Genomic DNA, 21,770 nt, shown 5'->3' with positions numbered 1-21,770 from the left:
AAGTGTTCCCTTAAATGGTGTCTCCGGGACCTGAACAAAGACCCTACACTCTCTATGGCACAGGAGGAGTTTCTGTTTATTGGTTGGACTATAAAACAAGTTGTTCGCTAGAGGAGCACTGATATTTAAGGACTTGAAGTAACCTAGGAGTAAAACAATAATTTGACCTATCTGCCGTTATGAACACTCATGAAGGACTAACTTATTGTTACTCGTCTATATCTATGGACATATATAGAAATATATCTACAGTGAGAAGAGTTCAATTGTGAGTCTTTAGTGGAGTGTACACACAGTTAACGAATATTGATTAATGTAGTTAATGAGTTTAGCCAATCAATTTTATATCGTTGTAGCTTCTGATACGTAGGCTCATTAGGTCCTCTTCCTAGCTCGTAAAGGGTAATGAGATTTATTTATATTGGTTGCAATTTGAAACGTTCAAATTTACTTTGGTAATTAATATATTGTATGGTGATACATTATAATATAAAATTTATATTTTAATTAAGCTTTATTATATATCAGCTTACTCTTGTGTCAGACCACGATTCTATCCTTGAGCTTGTGGGTCCTATAAAAGACAATCTTTCGATGCTCGACAGAGATGTATGTACCCTGGATAGATACCTTATAATATAAAATTTATATTTTAATTAAATTTTATTATATAAACTTAATTTTGGATATAATTCAAAATTAATTTATGAGAGATCAAATATTAATTTAATGTGAATTAGATTCATTAGGTTAAAATTTAATATGTATATGATACGCGTTAAAACAATATATTATGAGAGAAATTTATATTTAAATATGATTCAAATTTTGATTAAATTAAATATGAGAAATTTAGTTTAGCAATTAATTAATTTGAGAATTAATTAATAGTGTAGTTTAATTTGATTTAGTTAAATTAATTAAAATAAAACTACAGATTATGTGAGAGTTGTTTAAATATGATTTAAATGAAATAAATATGATTTAATTACTTATTTTTATTTTTTAAATTAATAGGGAACATGGTCCACGTTTCCATTTTCTCTCAACTTTTTCCTTCTTCCGTTTGAAGAGGAGGAGGAATCTGCATAACGAGGAGGATAGTTTCAAAACAGAACTATACTTTGCATACTGAAAAAGAAATTCTTTCAATTTTCTTCTCTTCCGTTTTTCCTCTTTCAAATGTTGGTTCCACAAACCAAAATCTCAACCCAGAGAGGTCTCCAAGTTTGGTGTTTGAAAGATCTAGAGTCGTCAACGACGTAAGTTTGTTCTCTGCAATCTTTAATTTTAATTAGCATGCTTAGCCTTTAGAAAATTTGCTTATGTAATTGCCAATGTACTGTATTTTTAGGATCTCAAATTAAATTGAGGAATGCTTTTGTAAATTCTTCTGTTTCAAAGGGCTCTAATCCCCTTAAAAAATGTTGTCAACAACTACATTAGTTCAATTCCATCTTTTTCCTGTCATGACACAATTTATCGAAATCTCATTATTATCCTTAGTTGTTTTTATCTTTTTTGATATTTTTTTCAGAAGTCAAATTTTGGATTTCTTCTGGAACATTCATATCCTTAATCAAGTTATTGGCTCAACTTATTTTTCGAGAATTTTTATCTTTAGAACCTACTAGTCTACCACGCTTCTAGCATGTTCCAAATTATTAATGACAACTTGTTGTGTTGAGATATCAATTTTTTATGGGACACTTGCAGCTGATATATGTGATTTAATTTCTTTCTTTGCATCTACAAATACATCCAGTAACCAATTTGGTATATTTTTCAAATGAATTATTTTATGGACTTCAAGTTCACATTTATGTCTATGAGGATCGAGACAATAATGATACATTCCATGTAATTTATTTTTTTAACTTTTGAATTCCTCCCCCTAATGTTGAAAAATCTGTCTCATTAAAATGACAACCAACAAATTGTGCAGTAAATATATCACCCATCAAGGGTTCAAGATATTAAATAATTGATGAGGAATCAAATCTAACATATATTCCCAACCTCCTAGGACCCATCTTAGTATGTTGTGGTGGAGCAATTAGAACATATACTGTACATCCATAAATTCTTAAATGAGAAATATTTGTCTCATGGCCATATGCTAATTGTAATGACGAGTACTTTGTGATAAGTTGTTGGCCTAATACGCAAAAGTGACGTAGTATGCAAAATAGCATGTCCTCATACAGACGTAGGAAGTTTAGCTCTCATAAATAATGGTCTAGCAATTAAGTGCAGTTTTATAAAGGATTTTGCTAAATCATTTTGTGTATGAACGTGAGCTAGAAAATGTTCAACACTTATCCCAATAGACATACAATAATTATCAAATGTTTGTGATGTAAATTCACAAGTATTATTAAGTCAAATGTTTTTACACTACAAGAAAGGGGGCTCTCCCGACGCATAAAATCGTCGGGTGATATATGAAATGCATCGAAAAAGCCGTCAGAAAAGCTTTTTCCAAAGCATAAATATGCGTCGGGGCAAATGTGTCGGGAGAGAAATTTCTGACACACAACAAGTTATGCGTCAGAAATTCCTAAACATCTTTTGACGTTGTATGAACGTCAAAGGATGCTGTCAATATAGCATCGGAAGATGTCGCGGAACTCACGACGCACATGTTAGTGTGTCGGGAGTTCCTACATTTTTCTTTTTAAAAAAATACCTTCCATTAATTCCTAAATTCAAATTGAAATTCAAACTCATCTTCAATCTCAATTTCAACACTTCAATCTAAACTTCAACACTTCAATCTCAACATTCAACACTTCAATTTCAATTTCAACACTTCAAATTCAAATGCCTAAAACCTACAACTAATTCAAAATCCTAACAACACTTCAAATTCAATTTCAATACTAAAACCTATCACTAATTCAAAATCTAAATACTAAAATAATTTGAAACCTAAAATCTAAAACCTAAAACTAATTTGAAATCTAAATATTAAAACTAATTAACTAAAACAAAACAATAACTAAACTAAACCCCTTATCAACGACGACGACAATGGTGGCGACGACCGTAACGGAGACGACAACGGCGATGAATGCCTCTTCTTCTTGATCTCCCTCTCGGTCTCCCTCTTTCAGTTTTCTTTCCCTTTTCTGTTTCCATTCTGTAAAGAATGGAGTTAAAAAGACGGAGAACTCTCAACGCACAACGAAAACATCATAAATAGCACCCTATTCCCGACGCAATTAGTGACACGTCGGAAATCCCTAAATCTATTCTTGACGTGATTAGTGACACGTCAGAAATCTCTAAACCTATTTCCAACATTGCTGACACCACGTCGGAGGAATGTGTAACGTACAATTAATGATCTGCCCTTCCTCTAACGTAGCACAATAGACGTTAGGAATAGGTGCACATTTCTCGACGCATATGACACCATGTCAGAGGAAGGCCAAACGATACAATTAATTGTTCACCCTCTTCTAATGCTACACTTTCCACGTCGAAAATAGTGACCCATTTCCTGACATACCTCGCACCGCGTCGGAGGAACCCTAAACCTATTACAGCCAGTTTCGACGCTAATGTGTCTGCGTCGGGAGAAATACCTTCCCCCAACGTGCACCAAGTTGAGTCGGAAAACATTGGCTTCTACTGACATCATGTTTCCCGACGAGTTTTCCTGCGTCGGGAAACTCCTGATTTCTTGTAGTGTTAATTGTGTAATCAGTAAATTGTGCTCTTAACTTAATTATTTGAGCAAGTACTTTTGCAAATGCAAGATTTCGACCTAATAATAAGCACACATGCGACCATCTACTGGAATGCGTCTATTAAGACCATAAAATACTTAAACAATTGACTTGGTTGGGTTAATGAGTCTACAAATATCATCATGAATTCTTTCTGAAAATATAGATGATTTGGTTCCCACTTTAGCTGGTGATGGTCTAATTATTAATTTGTCTTGAGAGCAAGCATCACACGATAATTCATTAGATTGAATGGATGTCCATGTGAGTTTTCAATAATTTTTCTCATTTTTATAGATCCTAAACCCAATCGATTATGAATTGCAAATATGTCTGGATTCATGAACTTCAAGTTGATTGCTGCATATATTTCAATTACTCGTATATAAATATAATATAATCCAAAAGATAAAGCAAAACAACTTTTATAATATATATTTTTCATTTGAGACCGTAGAAAAAACATAAAGATATTATATTCCTTTCTTTCTACTAGTCTCAATATAATAACCCTTTAAAACTTAATTAAGTTTATCTTTGATTGACTAGAGAATAATGCATTATCAATTGTGAATTTTGTTACTTTAGGCAAATAATATTTGCCTTTTCAAACCTTTTAATTAGGTTTGCAGAACCTGATATTGTATCGGCTTTTGCTTCCAATATTATCAGTTTTTGAAAAAGTATTTTGTATTTGCAAGTATTATATGTGTAGTTGCACTGTTAGCCAAACGTAGATATTCTTTGTTCATTTCTGAATCACCCAACATATGAAAATGACTCGTATTTCCTCTTTAAAAGTAAACAATTACAATAAGTAAAATATACATGGAATGTATAAGGTTTAAGATTAATAAAAGCAAAATATGAAGAAATATAACAAAAAAAAAAAAGAAAAAAAAAAGAAAGATTATTCTAGATATTTTAAAGTTAAAATAAATACTTGTTGTTCCACAAATTGTATCGATTTTCTCTTCAGAAGTTTCAAAGAAATCTGCCATATTCAAATTAGTCGTGTTGGATGGATTGAATATATCATTATCTTGATAGTTACAATTGACTTATACATTTTTCCATTTTTTTCTTCTCTAAGGAAGTTTGATATATATCAACTAAGTGTTTCGATGTACAATAAACACATGACCAATGTCCAGTCATACAACATCAGTAGCTTATTTCTTCATCACTCTTTGAATTCTTATTTTGTGGAACTTTTCCATTATGATCATCGTTCCGTGTGATTCTTTTGACATTTAGATTATAAGAACGAGCACCATGGAAATAATAATTATTTCTTCCTCTTCCATGGTTTCTACCTCGACCATGACCATGACCATGACCTCATCCACGATTAAAATTCACAGCATTCGTTTCAGAAAATTGTGTTGTTCAAGTTGGTCGAAATTCGTGATTTTTTATTAACAACTTGTTATTTTTTTCGCGAACAAAAAAACATGAAATGAGTTCAAAATACTAGCTTTGTAAGATTTATCATGAAAACACTATCATAAAATATTATAACTATATTAGAAATTTAATGTATATTAAATATGCAAAATAATATTTATTTTATTAATTGTAACAAATAGAGGAAAACTGACGTATCGCGTTAAAACCTATCTTCGACATAGAAGGCGACCGGACCTCATGCTGATAATGTGGTATAAAGAGGAGGCACAAAGAAAATGCAAAAATCGAGAAAATATAATCTCTCGCATGTCTTTACAAATCCACTTAAACCTAGCAAAAATGAGAAGCATGTGGTGAATTAGTTACAAGTGAAAGATGATCTATTTAAAATAGATGGGAAGGATGTTGGATGATTAAGAAGATGACAAGTGGGTATGGACTAAATTTTATGAACATTTTTTACCAAACTATAAAGTTCATGAGATTTTTTATAATTTAATCGCAAAAAAAAAAAAAAAAAAGATAAATTAAATCCAGATTTAGATAAAAAGGAAAGAAAATTTAAATTTAGGTTTCCTTCTTGGAACCCATCCCCCTCGTTGTCCAGCACCGATCACCGTCCGCCACCCATCGGGCCTCCGTCTCCGTCTGCTACCGAACATTTGCAGCCCGCGCCTCCGCACCCTGGTGACAGCACCGTCTCTTTCTCTCTTTATTCCCTAGATTTCTCTCTCCCTCTCTGTATCTAGTTTCTCCCTCGCAGCCATCCACGTCCAGTCGCGCCGCTGCCCGTGGTCGTCAGCCACACCGTCGATCGTCTGCCTTAATCTTGATTATTGGGGCTGGCTTTAAAGTCTTGAGGGATAGAAGCTTCTGTCCAACAGATTAAAGATCAGGTTTTCTACATTTTGTTGAGATTCTAAAGTTTTAGAACTCTTTTGGACTTGGTTATATTGTTGTAATTTTGTGTTAAACCCTTAAATGTGGTTTATATTTAGGTTGGTTTCTGCATTCGCAGCTTCGGTGAAATTTCGGATTTGGCAAACGTTGGGGGTAATTGACTTGGGAATAAATTTGCTTGCTTTTTGGGCTCAGTCTCGAGGTAAGTAAGTTTACTACCGGAATATTTTTTAGCATCCTAGTTTAGATAAATTGTTACGCCGTATAGGTTGTAGAAGCATGCCATGTGATGTTTGAGATAATTGGCTATGTTAGTGTGGATGAGAAGATTGTTATGAGCATGTTGAACTCTATGTATTACAGTAAAATGTATGTAGTATGAAATCATGATGGTTGCTACGATGTATGAAGGGAATGAGTAATATGTAGGTGTGAACTTTGATTTATGACATGGTTCCCGTTGAAAATATGTTGCATGTTAGTTAAGTTCGTGATGATCTACCCTCCTATCAGTTAATGCTATCATGTATGACTGTAAATCGTTGGGTTCACTACCACATTATGACTGTGAGCCGATGGGTGGGTTCACGTTCACCACAATGTATCATTCTGTGCCTTCCAGCCACCAGTTATGTGTGATAGAATGGGATAGATTATTCACTTAGATGACCATCGAAGATCAATTATAGTATACATGTTCATTAGTATGAATGCACAGCCTGACCCAGCACTGGAGTTTCTTTGAAGTTAATGTGTACTTAACGTGAAGAAGCTCTTTTAAAACTACCTAGTTTAGTTACTGTGATGAAGGAGGGAAGCTAAGTAGTTTGAAAAAGGGGCCTTAGACATAAAGTGAAAAAGAAAGCTTCTTGAGTTTTTCTGTCTTACCAAATATCTATGAGGAAAAGAAAAAGTATCTAGAAAAGATTTTATTATTTTGAGAAGATGAAGGAAATTAATGTTTTGAGACTACCAGTACATAAGTTTAGTTTGACTTTCTAACATGGGATTTGGATCTGTTTGAAGTCGGTATAAGTAATCTGGTTACTTCTTGGAACTTTGGATCTTCACATGTGTTGGTTCAATAACTAACTTGCTTAGGCTATTGGTCATGGAACCCAACCTTAGCCTGAGAATCTTCTTCTTAAAATAAAGATTAAGCAGTAACAATCAAGTGTTGGAGGTGTGTTTGGTAAGCTTCAAATTATAGAGTAGTTGAAGGAAAAAAAATCTTTTAGGTGGAGTTGTAAGTAAGTAACAACAGTCTTTTAGAAGCTATTGAAATGGAAGGTTAGGGTTTGTTATTAAAAAGTCAGTTATTGAAGGTATCAACAAGGTTTAAGAGACTTTCATTTTGGCGCACAAATTAGAACATGAAACTAGTGAAGCCATCAATTTGATTTAAAGGTGGATGTAATCTAGTTCAAAGTGAAGATTCAGTTCTATGGGTGTTAAGGTCAAATAAGTTAACTTTTCAATATGATCTCTAGCACAAGAGATGAACTTGAGAATAAAGCACTTGCATTAATAAGGCTGATTATAAATCAGTTCTAACAGAGTTGAATATCAAGTCGATACATGAACTGTTTGACATGGTTTTCTTACGTCCTGATCTTTTGTCTTAAGTGCTCACATTTTGTTCATTAGGGAAGAAAGAAGGATAAATGCAACTTTTTCAACTATCAAGAGTTGTTATGGTAGCATAGCCAGGTTGCAGGCAATGCGGGGGAATGTGGGTCCATTAGGTACCAAATCTAGATTCTGAATCTTGGGCTTAGGGTGCTATGGATAGTATGCTCTCTCTTGCATGGGCAATAAGTTGATCAACTCTATGGAGATGAATATTCTCAATATGGATTTATGAGTTGGGATTATTTTTATTTTAAAGGCTATCTTAAAAAACTAGTTACAGTTGGTTATGGGGATGTGTTTGGAAAGAAGTTCTAATGAATAATATCTCAAAAATCTGCTTATTAACTAAAGGAACATGGAAAGGCTATAACCAATCTTTTAAAACAACCAAAGACTAAAAAGTCGAAGCCACACACAGTTGGTTTGAACAACACAAGGATACATCAGATTAAGCGAGTGTTTGGATCGACTTTCTAAGTGTTTATAACTACAAAAAAAAGTTTATAAATACTTGGAAAGTCAATCCAAATGTGCCCTAATTTGTTTTTTTCCTTTAGAAAAAAACTAGATTTAAATTCAAATTCAAATTTATTTCAAATTTCTTGGTTTTTTTTTTGTGCTGATAAAGTTATTTCAAATTTGCATATCATGTTAATCTTTTATTTGTTGTTTTTTTTTTGTAGATGAGAATCAAAAAACAAAAGCGGCAACGGAGAGCTGTGAGATTCTACACTACATGCTGTGGATTCAGGCCACCTTTTAAAATCTTTTGCGATGGAACTTTTGTGAACCATCTTCTCTCCAATCAGATAATGCCGGCTGATGAAGCTGTTGCTAAAACCGTTGGTGATAGAGTAAAGCTTTTCACCACCAGGTTTGTTCTTTTTATTGACTGAATCATAAACATTTGACTTGTTATTTTTATTATCTCATAGTTTTGATTTGCAGATGTGTACTCTTAGAGTTGAAGGCTCTTGGCCAATCCTACTCGGGAGCTTTTGAGGCAGCTAGTCAGCTGTTCACTGCAAGGTCTACCACAGGCTTTTTTTTCATCCTTGAATTTGAATAATTTCGCTTCATGGTGACTAGTATCTTAAGTTTGTCACATTCTTATGGTATTAGCATTTATTGATATGAGGAAGTTGAATTATTTGCTTATTCAACCTTTTTTCTGATTTGAAGTTACACTATGGTTTTAGATGCGACCATGAAAAAAGAAAGAGTGCTGAGGCATGCATACTTGATGTGATCGGTGAATCAAATCCTGAGCATTTTTTTGTTGCCACTCAAGATACTAATCTTAGGAAGCAACTTCAACAGGTTTGTGTATTTCATGGATTGATACACGCAAATATTAGTTTTCCATTACACTTGAACACTTTTTGTTTGTTTCAAATTCGATTGTTTCACTTTGCATCTTATGATCAATTCTGACCTAGGTTATGAAATGTTTCTAATTTATGTTTTCTTCTTCTTATTATTATATGCAACCTTTCTGTTGATAAACAGTTCATAATCTAGAATGGAAAAGTTCTGTGGTCTGCAGTTTTGTTTTTCTTGTTCATTTTCTGGGGTGTTTGGCTCAAGAGGAGGAATAGAATCTTTAGTGCGGTGATGCCGTGTGATGAGGTTTAGAAGTTGGTGCAGTTAAATGTCTCCTTTTAGGCACTGATTGCTAGGCCTTTTTGTAATTGTGATATTGGTTTGGACTTCCTTGTTGTTTCTGTTTTGGGACCTTTTTATTAAATGAAAGCTCCGTTTTCTTACCTAAAAAATATATGTTTTCTTATTATATGCCAGGTTGGTTTTGCTTTTCTAACATATGCAGTTTATTTTAAATTCTCTCAAGTTCAAATTATGTAAATCCAAATTGGTAATTTGTGTTATTGTTGGCCATCGTTTTTTTTTGTTATATGAATTTATGAAGTGTTGAAATCTTCAACTTGCTGCCATGTCTACCTGTAATTTCTTTTATTTATATGTTTATATGTTACCAGATACCTGGAGTCCCACTCATATTTGGTCTGAGAAATGCACTTTTCATGGAGCAACCCTCTGATGTGCAACGGCAGTTTGTCAAGTCTTTAGAAGAAAAAAGAATGCACGTGTCTGAGGTGGAACGTGATTTATTGAAGAAAAAAACGAAGTATGTAGTGGAAGCTGAGAAAACTAATGAAGATGAAGATTTGGAAGATCAAAATTTAGACACACTGGTTTTGAAAAAGAAAAAGAAGAACATTCCAAGTAATTTGAAAGACCGACCTCAATTTAAAAGAAACAAAGCAAAGGTATTAACTCCACAATTACATTCTCTCTTTATTATAATCTTGATTTTGTGCTTTTATTTGCATTATTGATTGACTAACTTTTTTTTACTAACTTTGGTCTTGATATTTTGGTCACATCTTTTGCTTTCCATTTTGAAAACCATGGAAAATAGTAATAATAATGATTAGGTGTTGTTTAGGCTAGTGTGCCTAGGACTCTAGTTTGATAACAAAAGGCTTTGCACCCAAAGAAAGCTTTTCTTTGTTGGTGTGGTGTCTTTTTTTGTAGGTAGTTCTTGGACTACCATTTGGTTGAGATTGTTTCTTTGTTTGTCTTTGCTTTTCGTTTACTTTCTTTATGTTTAAAATTACTTCGAAGTACTTTCTTTATGTTCAAAATTACTTCGAAACATTCTGTTAGTAATCCACAAAATTTTGATTGCATGAAAATTAGGTTTGAAAGTGTAAAATCAAACATTGAGTGATTAAATGTATGATCAAGAGTGACTTGTAATATGACAAAGGTAATTTTAACGATTTATGAAATCACTCTAGTGTGCCCTAATAAAATGTACAATGAGACAATGCTATTTATTGTTTATGGTGCTAGTCTGTTCTTGGTTTCAATTGTTACATGAATATCACGCAAACTAGTTTTCTTGATTTATGAATGCACTTTCATTTTGTAGGGTCCAAACCCTCTTTCATGTTTGAAGAAAAAGGTTAAACCAAGTCCACATCCAGTTTCAGAGAAGGTAATATTTTCATTTACAGTGCTTCTGAATGTCTAGTAGTATATTCTAAAAAATAAGATGATCAAAGTGACATTTTAGTATGAAATGTTGAAATGAGAATTCTTGGCCGAATATAAGGAAGTCTTAAGAAAACATGTTTAAGAAGTGAGTAATAACACAAGAAAGCTATAGAAGAAGTGTTTGTAAGCTTATTATTAAAAACCATAAAACATAAAATAAAATGGTTATTATTAAACAAGGCTAATAGTCTAGTAATTTTTCTTTGAGAGTGACTTCTTAGAAAGTTCGTAAAGATTCATTTTCCCCGATGATATACTCCCGGGAATGCAAATTTTTTTGTTATTTTTTTCTTTAGTTACATCTTGCTACTCTAAACACATTACAATTATCATCCTATATTTATATGAACATATACATGTGTTTGTGGTTGGGATTGAATTACTTTCTTTTTTGTGCATCAGAAGAAGGATGATGATAGTGTGGCTCAAAAGCGTACACGGAAACGAAAGCGATCGCGAAAGGCTAAAGCACCTACAGAGACGGTCATGTCATAGTTAGGCTCTTTTTTTGTTGTGCCTTGGGAAATTTTGTTGTTGTGAGGCAAATGGTAGAATGATTTGGTCTTAACTTCTTAGCTGAGGATTTGAAAGTACTTGAGCTACCCTTGATCTCAAGTGATCAAAGTTTTGAAGATCTATTTCTTCGAACTCAAAAAATACTTAGTCAACGTGTTTAATCAATTATGCAGAAGCAAAGGAGATAATTTCGCCGGTTAGTTTATATGTTTCTTCCATTTGTGCAATTTATTAAGTTAAATGGTGAGGCGATTGTCCAATTTATTGTGTGTTTTCAAAGGTATTTACTGTTAAAGGAACACTTTCTTTCTACAATTGAGATAACTGTTATTGAAGAGCTTTCATCTTCAAATAGAATACAAGATATAATTATATTTTATTGGTAATCTATTTGGGAGAAGTTTTGTATAGCAATTTTACCTTTATATTTATGATAAATGCCAATTTTACTCTTTTGTGGATGATATACAATCGTTCTGAATGTAAGTGTGTTTTAAGTTATTTAGTTATTTGATGATGGAATTGCTTGTGTAGAAAAAGGTAGTATATAATGAATATTGCATTCATTCTTGAAAAAAGTATTAGAAAAATGATTATTTGGTTAGAAATGAAGAAAGTTGAGAAAATACATTGGAAAAGTTGTACCATATTTTATTTAAAAATGTAAAAGATTAGAGTGACAAAAAGGTTAAATTACAAAAAATAAAACAAAAAAAGGAACTCATAATAGTTTGAGTTAAAAATACTCCACCCCAAAACTTTCAATAATATTCTTAAAACTTTATAAAATGGTTTAAAATTACATTTACAGTTCCTTTTGGATAGAAAATTATGATAAAGGTAACAATAAAAACAAAAAAAAAATGTAACAATAATGGTATTTATGATAAGGGTTTATGTTCAATGGTTAAATAAATTTAAAACTATAGTTTTAACTTAAAATTTTAATTTTTAACCATAGTTTTTATTTTGAGTGCTAAGAATTTCGATGAGAATTGGATTGATGAGAGTATTTTTTCAATATTTTTTTTAGTTTATGGGTATTTATGAAACTTTTAAATGGTATGATGTTTTAAATACAAAACTTTTAGGATTTTCAACTAAAATGAATGATAACAATACCTTTAACACTTTTCGAGAGTTTAAGAACATTTTTTAAACTTTGAAAACTTTGGAAGGATTAAGTATATTGTTAATACAAGCCACAAATTGAGGGACATTTTCTATAATTTAGCCTCACAAAGAATGTAGCAAACTTTATAGAGAGAGAAGTAAAAAGATGTGAAGTGAATAATTGGGAAGATGTAAGAAATAACGTATATGAGTTTTCCGCGCAAAAAATAGGTCCACTTTTTAAAAAATTGTTCAAATACTTTTTCCTTGGCCCATCTCGGAAAGGCCGATATCGAGATTTAGTTTAAAATTTTATTTTTCTAACTTATTGATTTTTTTGGGCCTTCTTGGCAGTGGCGGATTCAGAAAAGCATAGTTACCACTAAACTGTCTACAAATATTAAGTATTAACTGGTTTTGTTTAATATTATATAAAAACAATAAAGTTGAGAGGGGCTCGAGCCCCCTTGGGCCCATACTAAATCCGCCGCTGCTTCTTGGTACATCTAGCCATATTACCACCTAATTGGTAACTTTTTTATGTAATCTTCCATAATCCGCCACTGCAACGACTGTTTGTACATAGTATTTCATGCAACGACTGTTTGTTAAGTCTTTAGAAGAAAAAAGAATGTACATGTCTGAGGCCGAACGTGAATTATTGAAGGAAAAAATGAAGTATGCAGTGGAAGTTGAGAAAACTAATGAAGATGAAGATTTGGGAGATCAAAATTTAAACATACAGGTTTTGAAAAAGAAAAAGAAGAACATTCCAAATAATTTGAAAGACAGACCTCAATTTAAAAGAAACAAAGCACGATTACATTCTCTCTTCGTTATAATCTTGATTATGTGCTTTTATTTGCATTATTGATTGAATAACTGTTTTTACCAACTTTGGTTTTGATATTTAGGGTTTAGGGTTTAGGGTTATTTTAAATGTACGTGTCTTTCAAGTTATTTGGTTATTTACCGATAGGATGCGATGACTATCAATGAGATATATATTTTAGGCGGATTTATTTTCAAGCTCAAGAGATACAATTGATATTAGAACTATTTAAAGAAATCGCCTACTTTTGATATGATATCTCTCAAAATTTCATTCATTTTTTTAATTAATATTTCATGATTTTTAGTGACTATTTTATCATTCACATCAATTATAAATAATATTTATTTTTAGAAATATATATAATATAATATAATATAATATTTATTATCTATTTTATAATACCTAGTAATAAATAATTCGGATTTTTATTTTCATTTCATAATAAGATATCATTTATGAGAGATCCAATTTTAATATAGTATAAAATTGAGTCAAATATGGTAATAATATATCAAATAATTTCTTCAAAATGAATAAAATTATATTTATTGGATGAATTCAAAATGAATAAAATTATATTTATTGAATTTCATCCGGCATCCGAATTTCACATTCTTCTTCCACCTTTCTGGCGCCGTTCACCGATCAATTTAGTCGTCCTATCTTTTCAATCTATCACTTTGTTCTATTTTTCTTATTCCACTCATCTCCTTCAAGTATATATGGTGAGTGCATATTTCTTTCTCCTTCACGTTTATGTAATATTTGTCATATATAATTCTGGTTTAATTTTTCGTTTAAGTTTTCGGTCAATAAAAAGTATAGCAAATACATATTCTGATCATCTCCTTCAACTAATTTTTTCATGTTATTAATTTTGTTTCTTAAATTGTGAATTATAGTATAAAGTATATAATCAACATATTTTCCCTTTCTTATTTAAATTACGAACGTACAACATAAAAATGTCATGTAGTTTACAGTATATATCATATATCATTAAGCATTAAGCATCAAGCATCAAGCATCAAGCATCGCACACATATTATATAATTAAGTAGTAGACACATAATGTTTCATATATGTTACAGTATATATTAAATATCATTAAGCATTAAGCATTAAGCATCACACACAAAATATATCATTAAACAGCAAACACATAATATATCATGAAGTAGCAAACACATAATATATCATATATTATACAATATTTATAAAATATCACTAGCAATAATTATCTTATAGGGGTGAGTGTGGGTATAGCAAATTACTACAAATTAATTAAGGATATAGCAAATTTGTAAAAGAATTGCAAGTATGGCAAATTTTAATTAAATTTCAAGGTAAAATACGAAAATACCCCCAAATACACTTTATTTATTGTCTTCCATCTTCCACTTTCTTCGTATTCCGATTTTCTTTAAAGATTTTCTTTTTCTCCACAATTTTCTCTCATTCTTCACAATTTTCTCTCATTCTCCACGATTTTCTTCATTTTTCATCTTCACCATTTTCTTCATTCTCCATCTTCACCGTTTTTTCTTCCTTCTCCATCTTCACCATCGTTTCTTCTTCATCTTTTTTGTGATTTTCTCCTATTTTAAGATCATTTCTTCTCTCCGCGATTTTCTTCCATCTCACTTTGATATATTTTTTAGGTGATTCTTCCCTAAAATTTTACTTCATCCAATTTTTACAATTTGATTTAATTTCATCACTCTAGGTTTATTTTGTTCAATTCAATTGATTTTACTAGTATTTTTATATTTAAAAATGTGTGAGAATAGAGGTAGTATTACACACATAACATTGATTAATCATAATTCTAAATCGTTGCAATATATATATACAGTTTATCATCCTAGTGTTACACTCATAGCATTATAAAATATAGAGTCTATCACTGATTGACTAATATTAGTGATGACCTAGGATACAAGTCTATTATTGATAGACTACTATCAGTGATGGACTAGGATACAAATCTATCATTGATAGACTACTATCAGTGATGGACTAGGATACATATCTATTATTGATATACTACTATCAATGATAACTTAGGATATTAGTGATGGTCTAGGATAGGATTTAATATCAGTGATGATCTAGGAGACGAGTCTATCATTGATAGACTACTATTAGTGATGGACTAAGATAAGAATCGATCATTAATAGACTAATATCACTTATGGATTAGGATAAGAGTCTATCATTGATAGACTACTATTAGTGATGGACTAGGATACAAGTCTATAATTGACAAACTACTCTCATGATAACCTAGGATATTAGTGTTGCACTAGGATATAGGTCTATCAATGATAGACTAATGTCACTATGCTCATATTAACTAATCGAACTAATAATCTATTAGTGATAACTTGTATTCATCAATATTTTTAGGAAAAAAAATCTCAATTTCTTTTAACCTAAAATTATAGAAGTTGTAGATACCGTATTTTGTTCTGCCTTTTTTTTTCATTTATTTATTTATTATTTTTTTAAAAGAATTTGAATGTGAATTTAAATTTAAATTCTAAAATTTAAATCTTAATTTTTAAATTTATGTTTTGAAACAAAAACAAAAATAAAAACATATTTGAAATTAAAATTAAAAGTAAAGATTTTTTTTCCTTCTCCCTATTTTTCTCAACCATCCCCCGTTTTCCTCGGTTACAACCCTCCCACTTTCTCCCAATCTCCCACTCTTCCACCTTTTCCCCATTTCTCTGTTGTACTCCATTTCACTATCTAAACCTACTCCCTTCTATCTAAAAAAAATGAGACATTTCCCTATAAAAAGAGAATGAGAAGGTTCAATTGTCGGGGAACTTCTTTTGCTAGGAGGATTATTTGATAGAGATGAGAGACACGTAAAAGAAATTTTTTTGGAAGAGGTGAAGAGGATCAACCCATAACATTTTGCATTCAAGGCAGATCTTGTAAGTTCTTTTTTTTTATTCAAGTTGATGATATTGGCTTAATTATTTGGCACCCATTTGGGTGCTGTCTTAATTATTCATTTAAATCACTCATTGTTGGGTTAATCATTTGACACTCATTTCATATCTTTTAATTATTTGCATCATTTGAATCATTTGGCTCCCATTTGACTCTTTGATTGTTTCCCTAATTAATTAGTGTTTATTTTGCATCTGATTACACTTATTTCTGCACATCTATTTGGTCATTTGACTATTCTCATGGTTGAGTTCTGCATCCGTTTAATTATTTGGCACTTATTTGAATGTTGTGAGTTAATTATCTGATTTGGCTGCTATTAATTATTTCATTTGGTTAATTAATTAGCATACTGGCAATGCTATGTTAATTATTTCGTCTGTGTTAATTTTTTGTATCGTCGTTAATTATTTGACATCCATTTGGCCATTGGACTATTTTGATTGAGTTCTGCATCTAGTTAATTAATTTAACACCAATTTGACTATTTGATTGATGCGTTGCGCTCATTAATTAGTTTTTTTGCATCTGTTTAATTATTTGGCATCCATTTGGCTACTGGATTGATTATTTGAATTATTTGACATCCATATGCTATGTTAATTATTTCATTTAGTTAATTAATTAAATGATTTGTTAATTATTTGATTGATGTCTTAATTATTTAACACTCATTTGACACCCATTTGGCATACTGATTTAATTGTGTATCCATTTGGTATCCTGATTTAATTGTGTATCCATTTGGTATCTTGCTTTAATAATTATCAATTTGGCATATATGTTAATTATGCATTTGAAAATAACTATTCATTTGACATACTCTGCATGATTAATTATTTAGCACAATGTATTTGACAGTTTAAATTTTTGGCATCCTCCATTGTGAGCTAATTATTTGCATATTGTTAAATTATTTTGGCACTCATTTGGCCTCTTATGTCAATTACTCATTCAAATTATTTGTATTCTGTATTAATTAATTAATCACTAAAATTATTTGACATCAATTGACTACTGTGATTATTTATTGGCATCTTGCATTAAACCTACTTTGACACTATGCAGTAAATTATTATTTCACCCGTTTAATTATTTATTACTTTGGTCTGGCATAACTAATTAATTTGCCTATTTCTGCATTAATTAATTATTTTTCTCCTTTCTAAATTAATTAATTATTTTGGATCCTTTTGAATTAATTAATTATTTTGCATTCTTTTGAATTAATTAATTATTTTACATGTTTTGAATTAATTAATTATTTTGAATCACTCTGTATTAATTAATCATCTTGTACATTTTGCATATTGCTTACATTATCATGTATTTGTTTTATGCATTTATTTTATCTCAACATATCCCTTTAAGTATTTTTTAAATTTCATAATGTTTTGCTCATTGTTATTATTCATTTTCCAATTGAAATATAAAAATATAAATTGGAGAAAGTATTGTTTTTTTATGAATTTTATAATTTAAATTCCATAAATACATGAAATTTTTTCGTTTAAAATTTAATTAATAGATTATTTTTAAATAAACATATTTCATATTTTAAATGAGACTGAGTAGTGTTTTCTATGAATTTATTAATTCTAGATACATGAAATTTCTCATTAAACACCTATGATAGAGATTAAAATATCAAGTTTTTGTATCTTAATATTCTTAAGGTGAATAAAAATCTTTTAAAACAAAAATAAACTTAATTTTTCTAATGGCTCCTATGCCACCTGTAATCATCAATTCATGCTTAGGTTTTACTTTCTTCGACATGAATTGATAAACATGGGACATTTAAACAAAACCTAAATAAAAACTTTGTTTTGTGAACCTCTATAATTTAATTTAAAAGATAAAATTGGGTAACCATTTTTTGGGTGTCGTAGAGTGCTAACACCTTCCCTACACACAACTGACTCCCGAACTTAAATCTCGAATGTACGCAGACCATTTTTTTTTTTTTCTAATATGGTTGGTGGCGACTCCAAAACTATTTATTAAAATTAAATAAACGGGAGGTCGACCGCTCCGCGTAACGATCACATCGCGACAGAAGTGATAGAAAAATTCTTAATATGCTCAATTTCTATGAATCCTCAAACTAATAAAGTACAATACAAGTGAAATTAAACACATTTTTAAATATAAAATATTGGTAAAATCAATTGAATTGACCAAAATCAAGTGATGAAATTAAATCAAATTGTAAAAATTGGATGAAGTAAAATTTTAGGGAAGAATCACATCTAAAAAAATATCAAACTGAGATGAAAGAAAATCGTGAAGAGAAGAAATGATCTTAAAATATGAGAAATCACAAAGAAGATGGAGAAGAAACAATGGTAAAGATGGAAAGGGAGAAAAAGACGGTGAATATGGAGAATGAAAAAAACGACTTTGAAGATGAAAAATGGAGAAAATTGTGGAGAATGAGAAAAAATTGTGGAGAAAGAGAAAATTGTGGAGATTTCTTTTAAAACAAGGGTAATTTTGGAATAATTTAAAAAAGAATACAAAATTTGCTAGATTTACAAATTGTTTAAGAAATTTCTATATATTTATTATTTTATGCGAAAAAGGTTATTCATTATAAAATCTCTATCTTATAGACATCTTTGCATATTTGTTTTCCCCTCCTTTCTTCTCCATTTTGACTTTTTAAATAATATCGTCATATGTTTTAAATATTACAAAGTGTAGCTACAAGTATGATAGACATAATATATGATATATTATAAAGTATATGATATACTATAAAGTATATATATATCTCATTCAGTCTCTTAGTGATCTATTTGAAGTTCTCTCTATTTTCTCTCTCTCCACTTATTTTTTTCTTCCTTAAAGTTTTATTTATTTATTTATTTTCTTTAATCCTTGTTCTATCCTCATTCAGTCTCTTCTTTTTCTTTGATATAAATTTGTACTTTCACAATGTAAAATTTATTACAAAATTAAGATACAATGTAAAATATGCACACAATACATTGTTATATAATATTGTGTTAAATATTCAAAGGTAATATAATGATTTATTTAAATAAAAAAAATTTCAGCCACGGTAAGATTTTACAAATTAACTTTCGATATATGTAAATCAATGCAAAGTTGATTAAATATAATAAGTATATATAAAAAAAATTTACAAATTAACTTTCAATATATAAAAAAATTATTAAATTACGTGAAATATATGAAAAACAATCCAAAAGAAAGAAAATGGTGTGGCATATATAATCGATTGCATCATATACAACAGACCTGACAAATGTGTATTTATAGTCTAAATCTACACATAGTTTAGAGTATCATAATTGATAATGCATCACACTTCAAAACATAATACAAATACCCTCTAATTCAATTAGACTAGCTTCATACCATTATAGGATGGATTGTATCACAAATACAGTGTAATTACCACCATATCATATAAATTCATAAATTCAGTCTTTTCTTATTTCATCGGTGTTCCCTTTTCGTCTTCTATCTTCTTTTTCCTTTGTTTCCTTCTTAGTAGTCTTCACCTATGTTCTAAAAATGTTGCCGTTATAGAGAAAATCCATAAAAATGGTATGGTTGCAGTTATCGAATTTCATATATTGTTTCCTTCTTTTCCTTTTTTGTACTCTTTTTACTCCTTTTATTATCCATGGATCCCTCATTTTGTTCTCTTGTCTCTTTTGTGGATGAACTGGATTCTTCATTTATTGTTGTCTTTGCTTGCCTTCTCCGTCTTTATCTTCCTCTCTTTGCTGGTCTTCTTCACTTTCATTATTTTCATGTGCTAAGGTTATATTATGAATTTAGACAATATGGTATATTTTATGAATTGAAGTACAACAATATACCAGACATCCCTTTTCTTCAATCTCTTCTTCTTTATCTTCTTCATGTTTCCTTCTCATAATTTGCATTTTAGAAACCTACACAGGCCACAACATTAAAAACGTAATTGTATTAATTTGAAAAGAAATGTTAATAAGACATTTTACCAGCCTTTTTATTCTTTGCTTTTTCTGTAGAGCAGGATCTTCCCTTGGAGGTTCGTTCCTCCCTTGTTTTCTTATGTTTTTTGAATTTTCGTGCTTGCTTCTTGATCCCTTGGCCATCATATATTCTGGTCTCCCTTGTAATTAGTCATACAATAAGTTAAAGAATTTACAACTTGTTTATAATTGAAAAAATATACATTACTACCTCGTTGGAAGAACTTGAAAGATTTTGAATCCTCCAGTAGATCGTAACCTGTCAATGGTTCTTGTTCTTCCTTCACCCTTCTCCTTTTAATCTTTAAATTTGCTATAATAAACGTTATTTAAAAAGAAAAAACAATACAAATCAAATCTTGTTTGTTGTTCCTAAATTGAAGGGCTTATCTTGATATTTTGTTAATATAATTTTAAACGATAATTAAATAAACACATAAAAAATAAAAATATTCTTAAACCTATCTATCTATATAGCCTATAATTAATAAGAAAAAAATATCATTCAATTTACTTTTCTTTTTCACACCTTCAATGGAAACTTTTAAAAAACTAAACAATTTCCAATTAACATTGTTGTGCATGCCTGGATGAAGAAGTATAATTGGAAGAAAAAAATTCATTGAACATAAAGAAGAAATAGGAAGAAAACAAACAAAAACAACAATCAGAGCGCAAACGAACAGAAAGAAGAAATATGGAGGAAAAAAATTCATTGAAGAAGCTCACCTGTTCACGGGAGAGAAGAAAGGGGACGAATGCAATAAAAAATCCTTTTCAATGGAGCTAACAAATGGAAATGCTAGGTGGAATGGAAGAATTTCAAGCCAACAAAGTTAAGGGATGTAGTTAGGGCACATATGAAGAAGTGGAGCAAACGAACGAAAATGCTAGGGCATGTATGAAGAAGTTGAAGGTTTTCGGTGGAACAAACGCTGAAGATAGCAAACGAACGAGTTTGGAGGTGTGGAACTCAAGCGGACGGAAGACCTTTCAAAATTTTCTAGGATTTCAAAACGTGAAAATAATGGAAAGTTTTCAATGCTTGCACGATTTGAAGGAGATGTGGAACGTTTGCAGAGCTTAGGTAGAGCTTCTATGTTGATATGTGTTATTTTTTAGTTTTTGGGAGGAAATTAGATTTTTCATATGTTTTAAACATGTGTGGGATGTTTTATTTAATTATAGAGTATTTGGGGTTTATTGAACAATTGTATTTAGTTTCAAGTTTTTCACATAGGATGGGCATTTAAGACATTGCTACGTCTATTTTTTTCTTCAAATTTTTCTATTTTGCTATTCTAACAATTTAAAAATAATTTTATTATTTATCCAAAGTAAACCTCATAATTTGTCATTCTTCTTATCACCTCAATGACTTATGTCTATCCCAATTTAAGTTCATCGTAGAAATTTGGATCAAAGAGACATTGAGTTCAAGTCCGAGTTCAAGCCCATCAGACAATTGGACTCAAGGCCACTTAAAACCCATAAGAACCATCTTTAAATAAATGATTTTCCCTTTCATTTGGAGGAGGAGAATTGAAGGCAAAGTGATGAAGTTCTAAAGATTTAAGCTATCAAGAG

General features: G+C 30.5%; 1 protein-coding gene across 8 annotated transcripts; it reads left to right on the top strand.

The window, feature by feature from the left end:
• The first annotated feature begins 5,661 nt into the window (after nt 1-5,661).
• LOC101203154 (rRNA-processing protein UTP23 homolog) lies at nt 5,662-11,652 on the top strand. Of its 8 annotated transcripts, none has more exons than XM_031886337.1 (9): nt 5,667-6,040; nt 6,163-6,246; nt 7,692-7,789; nt 8,360-8,550; nt 8,625-8,705; nt 8,876-8,996; nt 9,674-9,964; nt 10,633-10,698; nt 11,160-11,652. In XM_031886337.1, the coding sequence occupies exons 4-9, from the start codon at nt 8,360-8,362 to the stop codon at nt 11,250-11,252; spliced, it is 843 nt and encodes a 280-aa protein (XP_031742197.1). In that variant the 5' UTR covers nt 5,667-6,040; nt 6,163-6,246; nt 7,692-7,789; the 3' UTR covers nt 11,253-11,652. The 8 variants fall into 8 exon arrangements, with proteins under 8 accessions (XP_011655276.1, XP_031742197.1, XP_031742195.1 ...); XM_031886335.1 differs by having other exon boundaries at nt 6,143-6,246; XM_011656972.2 differs by lacking the exon at nt 7,692-7,789 and having other exon boundaries at nt 5,670-5,831; nt 5,908-6,040; nt 6,143-6,246.
• The last annotated feature ends 10,118 nt before the right edge of the window (nt 11,653-21,770 follow it).

This window comes from Cucumis sativus, chromosome 5 (genome assembly GCF_000004075.3).
Source record: "Cucumis sativus cultivar 9930 chromosome 5, Cucumber_9930_V3, whole genome shotgun sequence".
Classification (NCBI taxonomy): Eukaryota; Viridiplantae; Streptophyta; class Magnoliopsida; order Cucurbitales; family Cucurbitaceae; genus Cucumis; species Cucumis sativus.
The sequence above is the reverse complement of the archived record's forward strand: the minus strand, read 5'-3'. Positions and strand labels throughout refer to the sequence as shown.

Bases quoted from the DNA above. Each gene is read 5' to 3' on its own strand.
- LOC101203154 (XM_031886337.1), top strand. From the start codon at position 8,360: ATGAGAATCAAAAAACAAAAGCGGCAACGGAGAGCTGTGAGATTCTAC. The intron at 8,551-8,624 runs GTTTGTTCTTTT...TTTGATTTGCAG, and splicing joins GTAAAGCTTTTCACCACCAG to ATGTGTACTCTTAGAGTTGA. The intron at 10,699-11,159 runs GTAATATTTTCA...TTTGTGCATCAG, and splicing joins CACATCCAGTTTCAGAGAAG to AAGAAGGATGATGATAGTGT.